The sequence below is a fragment of the Ascaphus truei genome, unplaced genomic scaffold (assembly GCF_040206685.1).
Source record: "Ascaphus truei isolate aAscTru1 unplaced genomic scaffold, aAscTru1.hap1 HAP1_SCAFFOLD_128, whole genome shotgun sequence".
Taxonomy (NCBI): domain Eukaryota; kingdom Metazoa; phylum Chordata; class Amphibia; order Anura; family Ascaphidae; genus Ascaphus; species Ascaphus truei.
The window spans coordinates 809,411-824,942 of NW_027454154.1; the positions used below are offsets into that span (position 1 = coordinate 809,411).

Below are 15,532 nucleotides of genomic sequence, written 5' to 3' on the forward strand. Positions count from 1 at the left end.
TGTTGAGTTTAAGGCGTCGGAGGGCCATCCAGGATGATATAGCAGAGAGACATTCAGAAACTTTGGTTTGTACAGCAGGTGTAAGGTCAGGTGTTGAAAAGTATATTTGTGTGTCGTCGGCAAAGAGGTGATAATTAAACCCAAAAGATGTTATTAGGTCACCTATAGAGAGTGTGTACAGAGAAAAGAGAAGAGGTCCCAGGACAGAGCCCTGGGGTACCCCCAAAGAGAGATCAAAAGAGGAGGAGGAGGTGTTAGCAGAAGAGACACTAAAAGTACGATGGGAGAGGTAGGATGAGATCCATGATAGAGCTTTGTTCCGAATACCTAGAGTATGGAGAATGTGGAGGAGAAGAGGGTGGTCCACGGTGTCAAATGCTGCAGAGAGGTCGAGTAATATGAGCAGAGTGTAATGACCTCTGTCTTTGGCAGCATGGAGGTCGTCAGTTATTTTGGTGAGGGCTGTTTCGGTGGAGTGAGCAGTGCGGAAGCCAGATTGTAGAGGGTCTAGGAGAGAATAGGTGTTGAGAAAATGGAGCAAGCGAGAGAATACAAGACGTTCAAGTAGTTTAGAGGCAAAAGGCAGGAGGGAGACAGGTCGATAGTTAGAAAGACAGGTAGGGTCAAGCTTGCTGTTTTTGAGTAATGGTATGACTGTTGCATGTTTGAAGGAGGATGGAAAGGTTCCAGAGCAGAGGGAGGAGTTAAAAATGTGTGTAAGCGTAGGGATTATAGTAGGAGCTAGAGGTTTTAGGAGATGGGAGGGAATGGGGTCAAGAGGGCAAGTGGTAGAGGGAGAAGAGGAGATCAACAGCGACACATCCTCCTCTGAGACAGTGGAAAAAGACTCAAGGAAGGCAGGAGGAGAGTTAGGAAGAGGTGTAGGATGGGGGGAAGAAACAGAGGGGATGTTCTGCCGTATGGATTCCACCTTTTCCTTAAAATAGTCAGCAAAGTCCTGAGCGGAGATGGAAGAAGGAGAGGCAGCTGAGGGTGGTTTGAGTAGAGTATCAAAGACAGAGAACAGTCGGCGTGGGTTAGACTTGTGCATGTTGATTAGTGCAGAAAAGTAGGCTTGTTTAGCTTGCGAGAGGGCAGAGTTGAAACAGGATAGCATAAATTTGTAGTGAAGGAAGTCTGCGAGAGTGTGAGACTTCCTCCAGAGGCGTTCAGAGGAACGAGTGGAGGAACGCAGCATGCGCGTGTGGGAATTTAGCCAGGGTCTAGGGTTAGAAGGGCGAGGGCGGCAGAGAGAAAGCGGGGCATGTAGATCAAGAGACGAGGACAAGACAGAGTTGTACTTTCTTTCATACATACAATGAATTTAACAGATGGGTGTGTAATATCAATTGTTACTTCTTTATAAGCTCATGTTCTGCTCATTTAGAGGGCTATTGAATCACCTTTGATGAAGCGAGAATTTACCTCACAAAATGTGCCAGGTGTGCCATAAATAGTGGGAACACCATAGCAACGTTTCCCAACATCCAGCACATGTGCAAGCAGCTCTGGCTGTTTCTGCACATGCGTGAAAATGGGAAACCTCTTCTATGCATGCGTGAGGGTGGACGGCCGTTTACACGCATGCACAAGCGGCTCTGGTCGTTTCTGCGAATGCGGTGCTGGCCTCTGTTAGTTGTTTCTGCGCATGCACGATAATGGAAAAGTTCTTCAGCACATGCGCGAATGCCATCAGGCGTTTGTACGCATGTGGATGCAACTTTTGCCGCTTCTGCGCATGCACTCTGACTGCTCCTGCACAAGCGGTTCTGATGTCACCTGCGCATGCGGCGACCACTTCTGTGTATGCGCGGTGCAGCACCAGCAAATTACGTCACTTCCGTTACACATTTTCGCCTCCGTGAAGGAGATTTTGTCCTATGAGAATTTACTAGGTGCCATTAAAGTTTCACTTCAAAAGATGGGTGTGGTTGTAAAGACTACTATGAATCTAGCACAGGGGTGGGCAACTCCAGTCCTCAAGGGCCACCAACAGGTCTGGTATTAATGATATTCCTGCGTCAGCACAGGTGGCTCAGTCAAAAACTGCCACCTGCGCTGAAGCAGGGATATCCTTAATACCGGACCTGTTGGTGGCCCATGAGGATTGGAGTTGCCCACCCCTGAGCTAATGTGTGTTGCAGTAGAGGCAGGAATAAGCAGAGTAACATAACAGGAGGATGTTGAAAACCATTCTTCGAAGGAAGGCGTTTTTCAGACACCTTATGTGAAGGGTAAGGCAAATTTGATGTTCCAGGGTAGGTAGAAAATGTTTGGACCCGGCAGAGGTTTTGGATGCAAGTTGAGGAATAGGAGACTAAAAAGTGAGATATCATGGAAAATGTGTGTGTGGAAGAGTTGTTTGGAGAGAACTTGCAATGTGTACAGAGCAGTGGTTCTAAAATGTAAGATTCAAAAATATATACTTACGGCCAATGTTTTAGGAATTGCTCTTTCATTGAAGTGAACAATAATATCTACATCTGCAACATATTTTTTCCCAAGCTTCAGATCTGAAAAATGCACTAAAGGAGCATGATCCTGTTAAAAAAATATATATATATATATATATATATATATATATATATATATATATATATATATATATCACTATATATAGTATAGAATAGATCATGAAGCATATTTATATAATTTTTAAAAAAAAAGGGAAGAAGGGGAGGATTCAGCACCCACCTTCCGATTTCATTTTGGACAGACCATACTGTGCAGTGATATTTTGTGGATACCTCCCACGGGAAAATAGACCTTTAACTTGATCCAAAAAGTATGGGGTGTCACATAAATGGAATGATTTACTTAAATCTGCAGTTCAGGCTGCCGTTTTTTTTTAATGTATTTATTTTTTCATTTAATATGTGCATCAATAAAATCTGCACACTGACAAGTGATTAGCTAAGCTGCAGATCGATTGTTTCTCCTGTAATTAATCGCTGAAGATTTGGTTTTGGGGGTTCTTTACATCACCATTAGGGCAGCAGAAGATTCCCCAAGATGCAAAGTTCTGTGGGAAAGATCATGTGACCAGGCAGCCACTAGATACAATTGGTGTACTGCTAGAGAGGGCAAAAGGGGTATGCCAGAGCGTTTCAGAAGAGGAAGTGTGTGTGACTTTGTAAATGGTTGCTATAGAAACAAAAATGCTTGTTACATTATAATACATTAAAAATGTCTTTAAAAAATTGTTAAAAAAAAAAAAGGGCTACAAGTATTTTCTCATTGTACAGAACTGATTTATTAAAACAAACATACACGTAGGATATTGCTTGAACTGCAGCTTTAAACCCGTCCCCTGAGCTAAAATCTCACTTCTTTGTATTAACTAATTGCAACAACAAAATTGAAACAGAAAAAAAGCCCGTCTCTCAAAAACGAATTTTAAATAAATGGTTACATTGCGCAAACGTGGGAAATTCTGGTGGTCAGTTTGCCTCCAAACTGAAGATGGACTTCCTGTTTTTGTAAGCAACACATTCCACATCGGACAAAATAGCCACCATCCCTGGTTCAAATCCAAGCCTAAGGCTGGGTCCATAGAAGGGGAAGCAGGGCTGGACCGCGCTGACGCTGAGGCTCGCCTGCTGAAATCTGCGCGATTTCATGCCCATGCAGGCGAGCCAGCGGGCGCGATCGGAGGCGGGGGGAGACTGAGGGAGGCGGGGCAGTGACGTCGCTGGGCCAATCGCCCGCGACGCACCAATGTCAACGTCACGGCGCCGTGACATTGACGCTGCTCCGCGCTGATTGGTTGTTTTCAGCCGACAGCGCTCTGAAAAACAGCTTGGCTGTCGGCTGAAAAATCCAGCGCCTCAGCATGCCTGCGGACGCTCGCGTGAGCCCCCTCTCAAGGCATCCTCATTGAGGATGCAGGGGCTCAGCGCGGAGCGTATATATAAGAAAATAGATCAGGCAATTAAGTCACCAGCAAAACAATGTAATAAGTTAATAATGAATTTCACTGTATCCAATGAGGGAGCAGCAACAACTGAACCCTTTTAGGCACGCTAGATCGTGCGGGTAATCGCTGAGAGAGTTGTGCATCTTCATCTGCACATGAAAAAGAGATGCAGGGGTTTGTAAATCTCTGTACACTCAATTATCTCTGAAAAATTCTAGTTGTTGGTTTATTAAAAAATGTATGACAGTCATTGAATCATTTAAAACTATGAAGGAACATTAATACATAGTGACGGAAGAGTAACAGGGTAAGTTCTTTTTGTTTTTGTTTCCTGTCAATATAAATACTAATAGGGATTGGTTCATTGAACTGCTGCAATTACCTCCACACTCATTTCACTCCATGTTAGAGTGTTTTTATCATTGAAGACAGACAGATGTAGTCAGATTGAATGATTAGAAGGACGCTCCCTCCCCATCAGAGGTACACACAAAAGCACCCTAAATAATGTAGTTAATGGCTGAACAATAAAGCAAAACATTCTCATGCAAACAATTTATTAAGCCTTAGGCAGAGGCCAGGCAGGGAGCGGGCGCTCATGCGCGGTGACGTCACTCTCCCTGCTCGGTTGGGAGATTTGTGGCTGGCTAGATGCGCACACTGGGGGCGCGGCCATGACGTCACAGAGCTGGTTCGCCCTCATTGGGCAAACAGCTCACGTGATGTGCGAGGAACAAATTCAATTTTGCTTGCTTTGGCAAGCAGGTAGGCGCCGCTCATGCACTTGCTCACACTGGCCACACATTGTCGCAATGTGTTTCATCGCGGCCAGCGTGAGCGCCCGCTCAGCGCCACCCTGACCGAGGCCTTCGTGTTGCATTCATTATCAGGAGCAAATAAATAACAGGCAGTCCTTGGTTATCCAACAGAATCCGTTCTGGAAGTAGCGTTGGATAATGAAAACGTTGTAAAGTGAGTCCCATGTTAATCAGTGGTGGTGAGCGTTGGATAACGCATTCCGGCGTAGAAAAATGGCCCATAGGGTTGCATTGTAAAGCATTGGATATGCCATTCATTGTAATGTGAAACGTTGGACAGCGAGGACTACCTGTACTTGTGATGGATGGGGTAGCTGTCATCACAAAACTGGGATGAAGCCCAGCTAGCTACCCCATAATCCATGTAACTTGGCCACCTATGTAAGGCTTATTTTGGCCAAATGTACTTTAATATCTGGGGGAGAACAGGGAAAGTATAATGCACTATGTATGTAAATCAAAGCACTTTATTCCCTGTAAATGCAAGCCCCCAGTTTAGTGAATCAACATTGTTCTGTGATGTGATTTGGGAGTCAGCCCTGTAAAGTGTAAATTGGATTAGGTGACTGTATGTGCTCATTTCTAAGATGACAGACTTGTAATGTGATTTGCATGTGTACATTTCTATAGAGGGGACTCTGTGATTTAATCAGCTGAGGTTCCTTCAGAGAAATGTGTATTGTGACAAAGGCTGGGAACGTGGAGGTGTTAAAGACATTTGGCGAGTGGGAAAGAGTGGTCAATCAGGTCTGCTCTGATTGGCCAGCAACCCGTCCCATGTAAAGGATAGCAACAGAGGGCTATATAAGAGGCACTGCTGATCAGAGAATCTATCTGGGAGACATTCTGTGAAGGAGTTTGGATCTTGACTGTGACCAGCTGGAGATACGTTAGAGGGGCTGCTGTGTGATCAGCACTCTGATATCCTGGACGAGAAGCGGACAGGGCAAGCCTTTTTGAAGCAGGCCCCTGCACCTAGCGAGGCTAGTCTACTCCCCAGGTGGTATTGTATCTTGCTTTGTGCATCTTTGTTTTGTCTGCTGGCGTGCCAGAATAAACCTCATTTTACTCAACAACCTTGTCCTATTTGGTGCTAGTGATCCCGGTGTAAAAGTTCTGGTCTCCTGTGACAGTACTTACATTAGAAGATTTCAGTTCGGAATTGCTGGTAGTATCTGGATGGCTTCCACTGTCATCTTCACCTTTAACAGAAAGAAAATATATTCTTGCAAACCAATTCATTTAGTATTTTTTTTTTTTAGGGACAGAGTAATATTTTATCCTTCTTACCGGAGATAACGTAGCTGTCACAGCACACATTAATATTATCTTCAATCGCATGCACCTGACAAGGAGTAAAACGAAATTATCACACCTTTATTCTAAAAACAGTGAAATAATTACAGAATATGGATGTCTGGTAAATAATGTCACCCATTAAAACAAATTTCAGGTATCAGCATTGCATCTTCGTTCGACTTTTTGATAACTCCTATGAACAGCCAGCTGATAAATGCTGGTTAAACCATACTCAAGTTAAAATGATGGAATTGTGAGGCGAGAGAATTTGAGGCCACGCTGGTGAACTGGGAATCTATATTCAGCTACTGTATAAACATGCTTCATAGATAAAATCAATAATCTACTCTACACTCTGTTTTGCCAACACAAAAGGCAAATCACACCTGGCAAGGGGGTCACCCCCTTTATCATTGGAACATGTGAATAACAATCAATAAACCCCACGTATTAAAAAAAAAAAATCTAAATGTAATATCCTCATTACCCGTTATAGAGCTGGCCTAGCCCGCATGGGTGGCTACAGCTATTGACCGGGGGGTGCGGCCCCCCCCCCCCAGCTAGGCTGTTGGTCGCGTGCACGATCAGGGAAGGCAGTTGGGGCGGTTAGTTTTTAAATAGAGCCAAGGAACAAGCAACTGTCACTTGTTCCTTGGCGTTCAACAGTTTCACACACTCTCCTCTCTTCTCCTGCGTTTAGTAGGTTAAAATTGGTTTGATTTGGGCCCCCCTCCCGGGGTGAGGGATTTTCCCTTCCCTCCTCGTGGTGAGGGACCCTCCGCCTCCCCCCGTGTGTTTTTGCCGGTTTTGCCAGTGCCCGGGGGGGGGGGGGGGGGGGGAATTGCAATTAAGGCTGTTGTTTTTTGTCCTGCGTGGGACCTCCCTTCCTTCCTCGTGGTGAGGGACCCTCCGCCCCCACCCCCCATGTGTTTTTGCCGGTTTTGCCGGTGCTCGGGGGGAGGTTGGGGATTGCGAGTAGGGATAGGTTTTTGTCCTGCCTTTCGTTATCGCGCTGTTTTATTGGTAGCAGCGGCGGGGGGAGGAGGGAGAAGGATGAGGAGAGTGACTCCTACCTGGGGCTGATGCGTGTAGGAAGGCGCATCGGCGTGGAGGAGGTTTTTGCTTGGCGCCGTTTGCGAGCCCTGTTCCTGTCCTCCTATTGTGGCCGCTTGTGTGGCTGGGGGGGGGAAGAGAGGCTCGCCCAGCCCACGCTTAGCCGTGCGGTTGGGCTAATGGCAAGGGAGGTCTTTGCATACACGAGTGTCATGTGGTTCCGCCTCCTGACGATGATCAGGGGGTGGTTTTTTTGGGGGGGGGCTGGGGGCAAGGCTGTTATTACGTCTGGGGGAGGGGGCTGTTCGTGGTTTGGCTGGAATGGTGGGCTTTTGCCCCCCCTCCTCCCTCCTCCTTGGGGAGATATTGGCCCTTTTCCTTCCCCCCCTTTTTTCTTCCACTCTTTTAAACAGGGGCTGTCCATTTAAAAAAATAATAATAATTAAATAAATAATTAAAAATATATATTAAAAAAAAAAAAAGGTTTAAAAAAAAAAAAACGCCTTTTGAGGTTGGTCTTGGTTGTGGATAATGGAAGCCAATTCTAAGGTTTTTCGTGTCGTGGGTGACACCATACTTAAAAAAAAAAAAAAGCTTTAGAGCGGTTCTAAGTCTATTCAAGTGAACTGGTTTTCGTGGAAAGATCGGCCAGGCAAGAGTTCAAGAGTAGTTTGCTGGCAGGATTTAGGTGGTGGAATTAAACCAGTGTTTGACGAGCCATTGGATAAATTCAGCGCTAGTAGCGATGTCCTTTCAGGTCAGCACCATGCAGCTTTTGGCGGAGGCGCACAACCATGAGGAAGGATGGTTTCAGAAGCAGATGTGTGCACTAGTGCTGAAAGCTGGAAGTGATCAAGGAAGTTTGGGCAGTCGTGGAAACGCGAGAGGACAGGGTGGTTCCCATGCTACCTGCGCTGAGGCGTGGCCATCATCAAGTGATGAAGGGGGTCCTAGTTACGGAGCACGGGAAGCGTTGGTGGTGCAGAAGGGTATGTCATGGCGGAGTTTTTGGAAATCACAGCCTATTTGGTTGAAGGCTGGGTGACTTTTGGGAGGAGCCTGGGAGATGGGTTCCCACATGAACAGGTGTGGGACATTGGGTCCCTGGAAAAACAGGGGTGGGACATGGGTCTCCACAAAAACAGGTGTGCGACATGGGTCCCCACAAAAAACAAGTGTTGGACATGGGTCCCCACAAAAACAGGTGTGGGACATGGGCCCCTGGAAAAAACAGGGGTGAGACATGGGTCTCCACAAAAACAGGTGTGGGACATGGGTCCCCACAAAAACAAGTGTTGGACATGGGTCCCCACAAAAACCGGTGTGGGACATGGGTCCCTGGAAAAAGCAAGGGTGGGACATGGGTCCCTGGAAAAAACAAGGGTGGGACATGGGTCCCTGAGAAAAAAAAAAAAAATAAAAAAAAAAAACAAGGGTGGGACATGGGTCCCTGGAAAAACAGGGGTGGGACATGGGTCCCAACCTTATATAAAAAAAAAAAAAAAAAAGCATGGATGGAGGCGAGCAGTAGGTGGCTAAGTATTCCATTTCTCCCCTAAAAAAAAAAAAAAGGGGGGGATTTTGGGAGAGGGCCGACATGCTCGCCATAGCCGGTTACTGGTGAAAGGAAAGCTGGAAAAGGATAGTTGGTAATAAAAAAAAAAAAAAAAAATAGAGGTTGGGGGGTTTGGTCCCAGCCTAGAAGAGAACGTAGGTAAAGGATTGGTCCTTTTAAAAAAAAAAAAAAAATAAGCGTTTATTCAGGAATAAAGGTTAGCTTAATTGGGGGTTTAATATTTGCTTCCTCATTTACAGGTAAATCTGGAACGGCCGGGACGCGGTCGACCTCGCTTCGTGGCGCTGGTACGTCGTCCACGGCTCGCAAGCGGTCCGGGCCTCGGGTTGAGCTTGCTGTCAGAGGCTTAGAGGACAAGGGTCTTGGGGCAGGTCCCGACAGGCGGTTCAAAACACCGCCGGGGACTGGGGCATCGAAGGGTAAGCGAAAAAGAGTTGCTTGTTTGGGAAATAAGGGCGTTACCTTGCCGGGCATTGTTAGCTCCCCTGGGCCACAGGTGTTGGAGTTGGGGTTAGCGGGCGATGCCGAGGCAAGAATGATTAGTGCGGTGGTTAAGGGCGTTCAGTTAGCTTTATTGCCGATGACAACGTTATTATCCACTAAGCAAGCAGTGGAGGCATGCAAGTCAAGTGAGCGGCAGGGGGGGTCAGATTCAGTGCTTGATGGGGGGAGCAACCGTGGAACAGTGGGTGGAGAGTTGGCTCAGGTGTCTTTGGGTGGGGAGAGTACAGCAGGTTGTACCCTTAGCACAGTGCCGAAAGTTATTCAAGATGCGTTGGCATCGGCCACAGCATTGCCGGTGCAGGTGGCGGGACAAGGAGCTGATTTAACGACAGTTGTTAGTTTGTTAGGTGAGCATCCGGTGGTGAATTCAGGTGCTGGGCAGGGGACAGGGCTCGGAAGGCCATTGGCAGGTTCAAAAAGGCTGCCGGATGCGGCCTATGGGGACTCATGTACGACCATATCACGTTCCTTAGGCGTGCATTTGTCAAAGGAAGTAAAGGAAAAGATTTGGGCGGGTGATTACGTTGAGATTTTGTCATTGCTTCCGGGTTACAATGAAGCGGTAGCTAAATCCGGAAAAAAAAAGGGGGAGGCTAAAAAGGAGGATGTGGAAAAGCGTCTTTTTCCTCGCAAGTTCAGTAATTGGTCGCAGGCATTTGGGATTTTGGCGGGCGTTGCGGGGGAAAAGGATCCGCATTTATGCTCGGCGCTTTTTAAGTATCAGGATACGATTAGAAAAGCGTTTCAGAAACACGGGGGGTCGTCCTTTCGTGGGTCAAATAGCCTCAAAGGGGTCTGGCGGGAGCATTTTCAGGTGCGCACATCAGGGAGAGGGCGTGCAGGTGGGAAGCAGTCGGGGGTATGTTGGCGTTACAACGAGTCAAGATGCAATTTTGAGAATTGTATGTAGATTCCAACATACTTGCGCTGGGTGCGGGGGTCAGCATCCCAAATCAAAGTGCTTTAAGAAAGATAGTAAGGGTTTCAAGGGAGCAGGACAGCAGGCTGTTCAGGAAGGCGGGAACGCCAGTTTCAGCAGAGGCAATGGCGCCTTGGCTGGAAAAATACCCCAATAGACGGGCAGCTAGCTTATTACGAGAGGGGTTTAAGGAAGGATTCAGGATCCCCTTTGAGTATCAGGAGGGATCGGGGGGCGAGAGGAATTTGAAGTCGGTCAGGTTGAATGGGGATGTGGCAAAAGAAAAAATTGATAAAGAGATTGAGTTGGGCAGAATGGCGGGCCCTTTCCTTTCCCCGCCCCTGAAAAATCTTAGGGTGTCGCTGTTGGGAGTGGTTCCGAAAAAGGAGGCGGGGGCTTTCAGGTTAATTCAACATCTGTCTTACCCGAAAGGGTCGTCAGTTAATGACGGGATAGATAGGGACTTATGCTCCGTAAGCTACGCCACTTTTGATCAAGCGGCGGCTTTGGTGGGAAGGATGGGGCAGGGGGCATTGATGGCGAAGGCTGACGTTAAGTCAGCTTTCAGACTCTTGCCGGTACATCCAGATGGTTTTCATTTATCGGGCTGTATGTTGGAAGGGCGTTATTTTGTTGACCTTTGTTTACCTATGGGTTGTGCATTGTCTTGTTTTTATTTTGAAACATTCAGCACATTTTGGAAAAATACCCCAATAGACGGGCAGCTAGCTTATTACGAGAGGGGTTTAAGGAAGGATTCAGGATCCCCTTTGAGTATCAGGAGGGATCGGGGGGCGAGAGGAATTTGAAGTTGGTCAGGTTGAATGGGGATGTGGCAAAAGAAAAAATTGATAAAGAGATTGAGTTGGGCAGAATGGCGGGCCCTTTCCTTTCCCCGCCACTGAAAAATCTTAGGGTGTCACTGTTGGGAGTGGTTCCAAAAAAGGAGGCGGGGGCTTTCAGGTTAATTCAACATCTGTCTTACCCGAAAGGGTCGTCAGTTAATGACGGGATAGATAGGGACTTATGCTCAGTAAGCTACGCCACTTTTGATCAAGCGGCGGCTTTGGTGGGAAGGATGGGGCAGGGGGCATTGATGGCGAAGGCTGACGTTAAGTCAGCTTTCAGACTCTTGCCGGTACATCCAGATGGTTTTCATTTATCGGGCTGTATGTTGGAAGGGCTTTATTTTGTTGACCTTTGTTTACCTATGGGTTGTGCATTGTCTTGTTTTTATTTTGAAACATTCAGCACATTTTTGGAGTGGGTGATCCGCAATAGGGTGCAGGCAGCAGGGATCATACATTATTTGGATGATTTCCTTTTCGTTGGTCCGCAGGGGTCTGATTTGTGCGCAAGGTGGCTTTTTCATTTTCAGCCATGGCGCGCGAATTTGGGGTTCCTTTGGCGAATGAAAAAACAGTGGCACCCACGACCACTCTCAGTTTTCTGGGCATAGTAATTGATTCAGTGAACAGGGAATATAGGTTACCTCCTGAGAAGTTAGTTGTTTTGGAGAGTATGATAAAGGATTTCATGCTTCTTAGGAAGGCCTCATTAAGACAGTTTCCGGTTTTGATGGGCCATTTGGTGCTTGCAGCTCGCATTATGCCTGTGGGAAGGGTGTTTTCCAGGCGCTTGTCAGCAGCTACAGCGGGGGTAAGGTGTCCCAACCACTTCATTCGGGTCACAACAGATATTCGGAAGGATTTGGTGGTGTGGCAAGAATTCTTACAGAGTTACAACGGAAGGACGTTGTGGAGGGGGCGTCCAGCGCGGAACGATGAGCTGCAGCTATTTACGGATGCGGCTGGGTCAGTAGGGTTTGGTGTATATTTTAATGGAGCTTGGTGTGCGGAGGAATGGCCAGAGGATTGGCGAGGGACTCAGCTTATCAGGAATCTGACATTTTTTGAACTTTTCCCTTTACTAGTGGCTGTACATCTTTGGGGGGACAAGTTTGCTAACAGGGAGGTGACGTTTTGGTCCAACAACTTGGGTGTGGTGGAGGCTGTGAATAATTTTGGTTCACGGTCCCCACCAGTGTTGGTTCTGTTGAGGCATTTTGTGTTACGGTGTTTACAGCTTAATATAGGTTTCAAGGCTAGGCATGTTCCTGGGGTGGAGAACAACATTGCTGATGCATTATCACGTTTGCAGATGGAGCTGTTTCGGAGGTTGGCACCGGGGGCGGAGACCCAGGGCGAACGGTGCCCAGCAGTCTTGTGGGATCTGGTAACGGAGGTGTGATTGATATAATCAAGGCTTCACTCGCCCCGGGTACGTGGGGTGCTTAGGTGGCTGCTTGGCGAGAATTTCGGGAGGCGGAAAGGTTGGCGGGAGGAAAGATCTCGGAGGTAGACATTTTGCTGGGTCACATGATGAGTTTGAGGGACAAGTGTTTAGCTGGTGGATCCATAGGGAGAAAGATGGCGGGTATATCGTTCTTCCTTAGGCTGAATGGTAGGGTTGATGTGTTTTGTGGTAAGGAAGGTGCTAGCAGGCATGGTTAAAGGGATAACTAGCAGGGATGGCAGAAGACCAGTGACGCCGGTAATTTTGGAAGGTTTGTTGTGGGTCACAGACGTGGTATGCTCTTCCAGTTTTGAGGCAGTACTTTTTAAGGTCACATTCATCATAGCATTTTTTGCAGCTCTGTGAGCAGGTGAATTGGTTTGTGTATCCAAGAAAGGAGGGGTTGGCTTGCAGCGGGCTGACGTAAGTTTAGGAGAAGGTTTGGTGAGGTTGCTGGTACGGAGGTCTAAAACGGATCCGAAAGGAAAGGGAGCGTGGATCTTGTTGAAGGGTTTGCCTGGAAGTGTGGTGTGCCCAGTAAAAGCTTTGGAAGATTATTTGGCCATTAGGCCAGAACAAGGGGGTCCACTGTTAGTGCACATGAACGGGGGGGCATTGTCAAGGTTTCAATATTTGCGGGTCTTTCGGATGTGTCTCAAGCAGCAAGGGTTAGAAGGGGGCAGTATGGAACGCATTCTTTTCGCATTGGGGCAGCGACGGAAGCAGCACGCGTTGGGCTCGCGGTAGCAAAGATACGGAGGATTGGGCGCTGGAAGTCAGACAGTTACCGGACATACATCAGGCCGGATTTGGTAGGGGAGAATGTTGCGATAGAGTAATCACTCTGCTGTTGTTTTTCTTTTTTCCCACCATGTTTTTGCCTCCTCAGATTTCGTGGTAATTTGGATCGTGGGAGATTCAATGGTACACTGGGCGGGGAAGAGGGTGAATTCGCGCCCGTATGGAAAGAATTTAGGTTTGAGTATGGAGCAGGTGGAGGTAACGTGGTGGGGGATGAGAGGGATGCGGTGGGGACGTCTTTTTCCGCTGCTAATTTCTAGGGCCAGGGGTAGGAGGGCACCGGACATCATCATTATTCATGTTGGGGGTAATGATGTGGCAAAATTGCGGTCGATTGATTTATTCCAGCAGATTAAGCAAGATTTGGCGCGCATGTTAGCGTTTTGGCCAAAGGTGCAATTATTTTGGTCCGAGATAATAAGATAATATGCAGGTTGGTTTGGAAAGGTGCGCGTATCCCGGGGAGAGTTAACAAGATGAGGAAGAGGTTAAACAGGAAGGTGGGGAATTTCTTGGTTCAATGTGGGGGTGGGGTCATTCGTCACCCGCAGTTTAGTTTTTAATTGAGTGGATGGTTTAGGGAAGATGGGGTACAGTTGTCGGATGTGGGTGTGGATATGTTTAATAATGATTTACAGGAAGGTTTGGAAGAGGTCATAAGGGGTATGGCGGTACGGGTCTGATTTAAGGGGGTTAAACAGGCCCGTTGGTGGCGGCAGTTGGGGGGGGGGTGTTAACATTTCTTTATTTTGCAGATAAATAAGAGTATATATTCGAGACAAGGAAGAAAAGATAACGATGGAGGGGTCAGTGGACCAATTGCTTTGTCGCGGCGGCAGTTGGGGGGGGGGGGGGGTAGGTGCTTGTTCCCCAGAAGTGGCTCGGGGCTGGTTATCGGGGGGTTTGAAGCAATTGGGCAGGTCACCGGGACGTACTTCCGGGTGCCCCCTTTGCGTTGCCCAGCCCTGAGCATTCTGGCGCGGACAGGTGGTACGCTATCCCCATTTGTGTTAATAAATAAGCCGCGGCCTTTTACCTCCATATATGTGTCCTCTTGTTATTTGTATGTCTTTATGTAGAGGGTTTTTATGAGAGGGGGGGGGGAAGCTCGCGCCTCCTTGGTCAATGAAAATGTTTACGTTTTGAAAACCAGACAACGCATGCATATAATGTAAATATCAAACTTAAGATAAAAAGGATCTATACATTTGTTAAGATATTTAATTCTGAAAGGAGCATTCCATACTAAGGTCACATATTGTAAATCGGTATGAAGCTGAACCGCATTCGTTTTGGTTCTGCGGACCCCATGCTTCCCAAGATACTAACTTCTGTAGTTGCTGTTGGTACTTACTGGATCTAAAACCTCCCATGGCACGTGGGCCAAAAGGATGCAATTTTGTTACCCCAGCAGGGGATGGTACCGAGGGTCACCAGTAGTGGATTTACAAAAACTGCCGGCCATAGTCACTTACCTGGTGCCGCGCCCCTCCTTCTGCAGCATCAAATGAAGCTACAACGTCCCATGGCTTCGCGTTACGATGGTAACGTGACGTCATGTTGTCATGGTACCGCGATGTGACACGGCAGCACGTTGCCATGGTACCGGACGTCGCTGCGTCATTTGACTCTGCAGAAGAAGCGCGGCATGACGCAGAAGGTAAGAACTTTAGAGGCCCTATTCTCTCCTGCAGCAACCAGTGGGGAAGAGAGAGGGGCCTCTTTATATTGTGGGGGGAGGGGGTGTAAAGAAATATGCCGGCCTAGGCACAGGCCTAATGGAAAATCCACCACTGGGGGTCAGAGGCAAGTATATCTGCAAGAGATGATTCCCAAAGCTGAAAATAACGCGGTACAGCTCCTGCTTCCAATCTAGGGGGGACAAAAGAAACCCAAGACCGAACCACAACTTCAATGCATGTTGTTGGAAATTCTAGATCTGCTTTGTAAAGCAGTGTAAAAAAAAAAAGTGTGACCACATAGGTATAATAATAATAATAATAAATGTACTACTAGAATAAGTATTTATTTGGGCTTTCACTGTGCGTGATATGCTATATATGAATACTTAATATCAGGAAACGCTTGTGATTAAAGTTGTTTGTGTATGGTTATATACAGTGGTTGACAAATCACCAAAAAATCTACTCGCCACACAAAAAAATCTACTCGCCACCTAGTACTAAACGTGTGCTGCTTGGGCCAATATTTACTCGCCCGGGGGTTAAATCCACTCGCCCGGGGCGAGCAAATGTATAGGTTTGTCGAACACTGGTTATATATATATGGACACATTTCAACGTATGCATATGAGAGTATGCATGTGTAAGTCCCTCAGGAGGGTACGGCAG

General features: G+C 47.2%; 2 protein-coding genes across 4 annotated transcripts in view; one reads left to right on the forward strand and one right to left on the reverse strand.

Moving 5' to 3' along the window:
- LOC142475580 (uncharacterized) overlaps positions 1 to 15,532 on the reverse strand; it is a 39,137-nt gene that overhangs the window by 11,384 nt on the left and 12,221 nt on the right. The window contains exons 5-7 of the mRNA XM_075581381.1: positions 6,025 to 6,079; positions 5,875 to 5,936; positions 2,431 to 2,541 (exon numbers count right to left, since the gene is read on the reverse strand). Of these exons, the coding sequence (XP_075437496.1) occupies positions 2,431 to 2,541; positions 5,875 to 5,936; positions 6,025 to 6,079 (228 nt within the window). The remainder of the gene's footprint in view (positions 1 to 2,430; positions 2,542 to 5,874; positions 5,937 to 6,024; positions 6,080 to 15,532) is intronic.
- LOC142475581 (uncharacterized) lies at positions 7,629 to 13,901 on the forward strand. 3 transcript variants are annotated; one of them, XM_075581383.1, is made up of 3 exons: positions 7,629 to 8,075; positions 8,902 to 9,081; positions 12,246 to 13,901. In XM_075581383.1, the coding sequence occupies exons 1-3, from the start codon at positions 7,832 to 7,834 to the stop codon at positions 12,380 to 12,382; spliced, it is 561 nt and encodes a 186-aa protein (XP_075437498.1). In that variant the 5' UTR covers positions 7,629 to 7,831; the 3' UTR covers positions 12,383 to 13,901. The 3 variants fall into 3 exon arrangements, 2 of the variants coding, with proteins under 2 accessions (XP_075437498.1, XP_075437497.1); XR_012791014.1 differs by having other exon boundaries at positions 7,629 to 9,081; positions 13,270 to 13,901; XM_075581382.1 differs by having other exon boundaries at positions 8,902 to 13,901.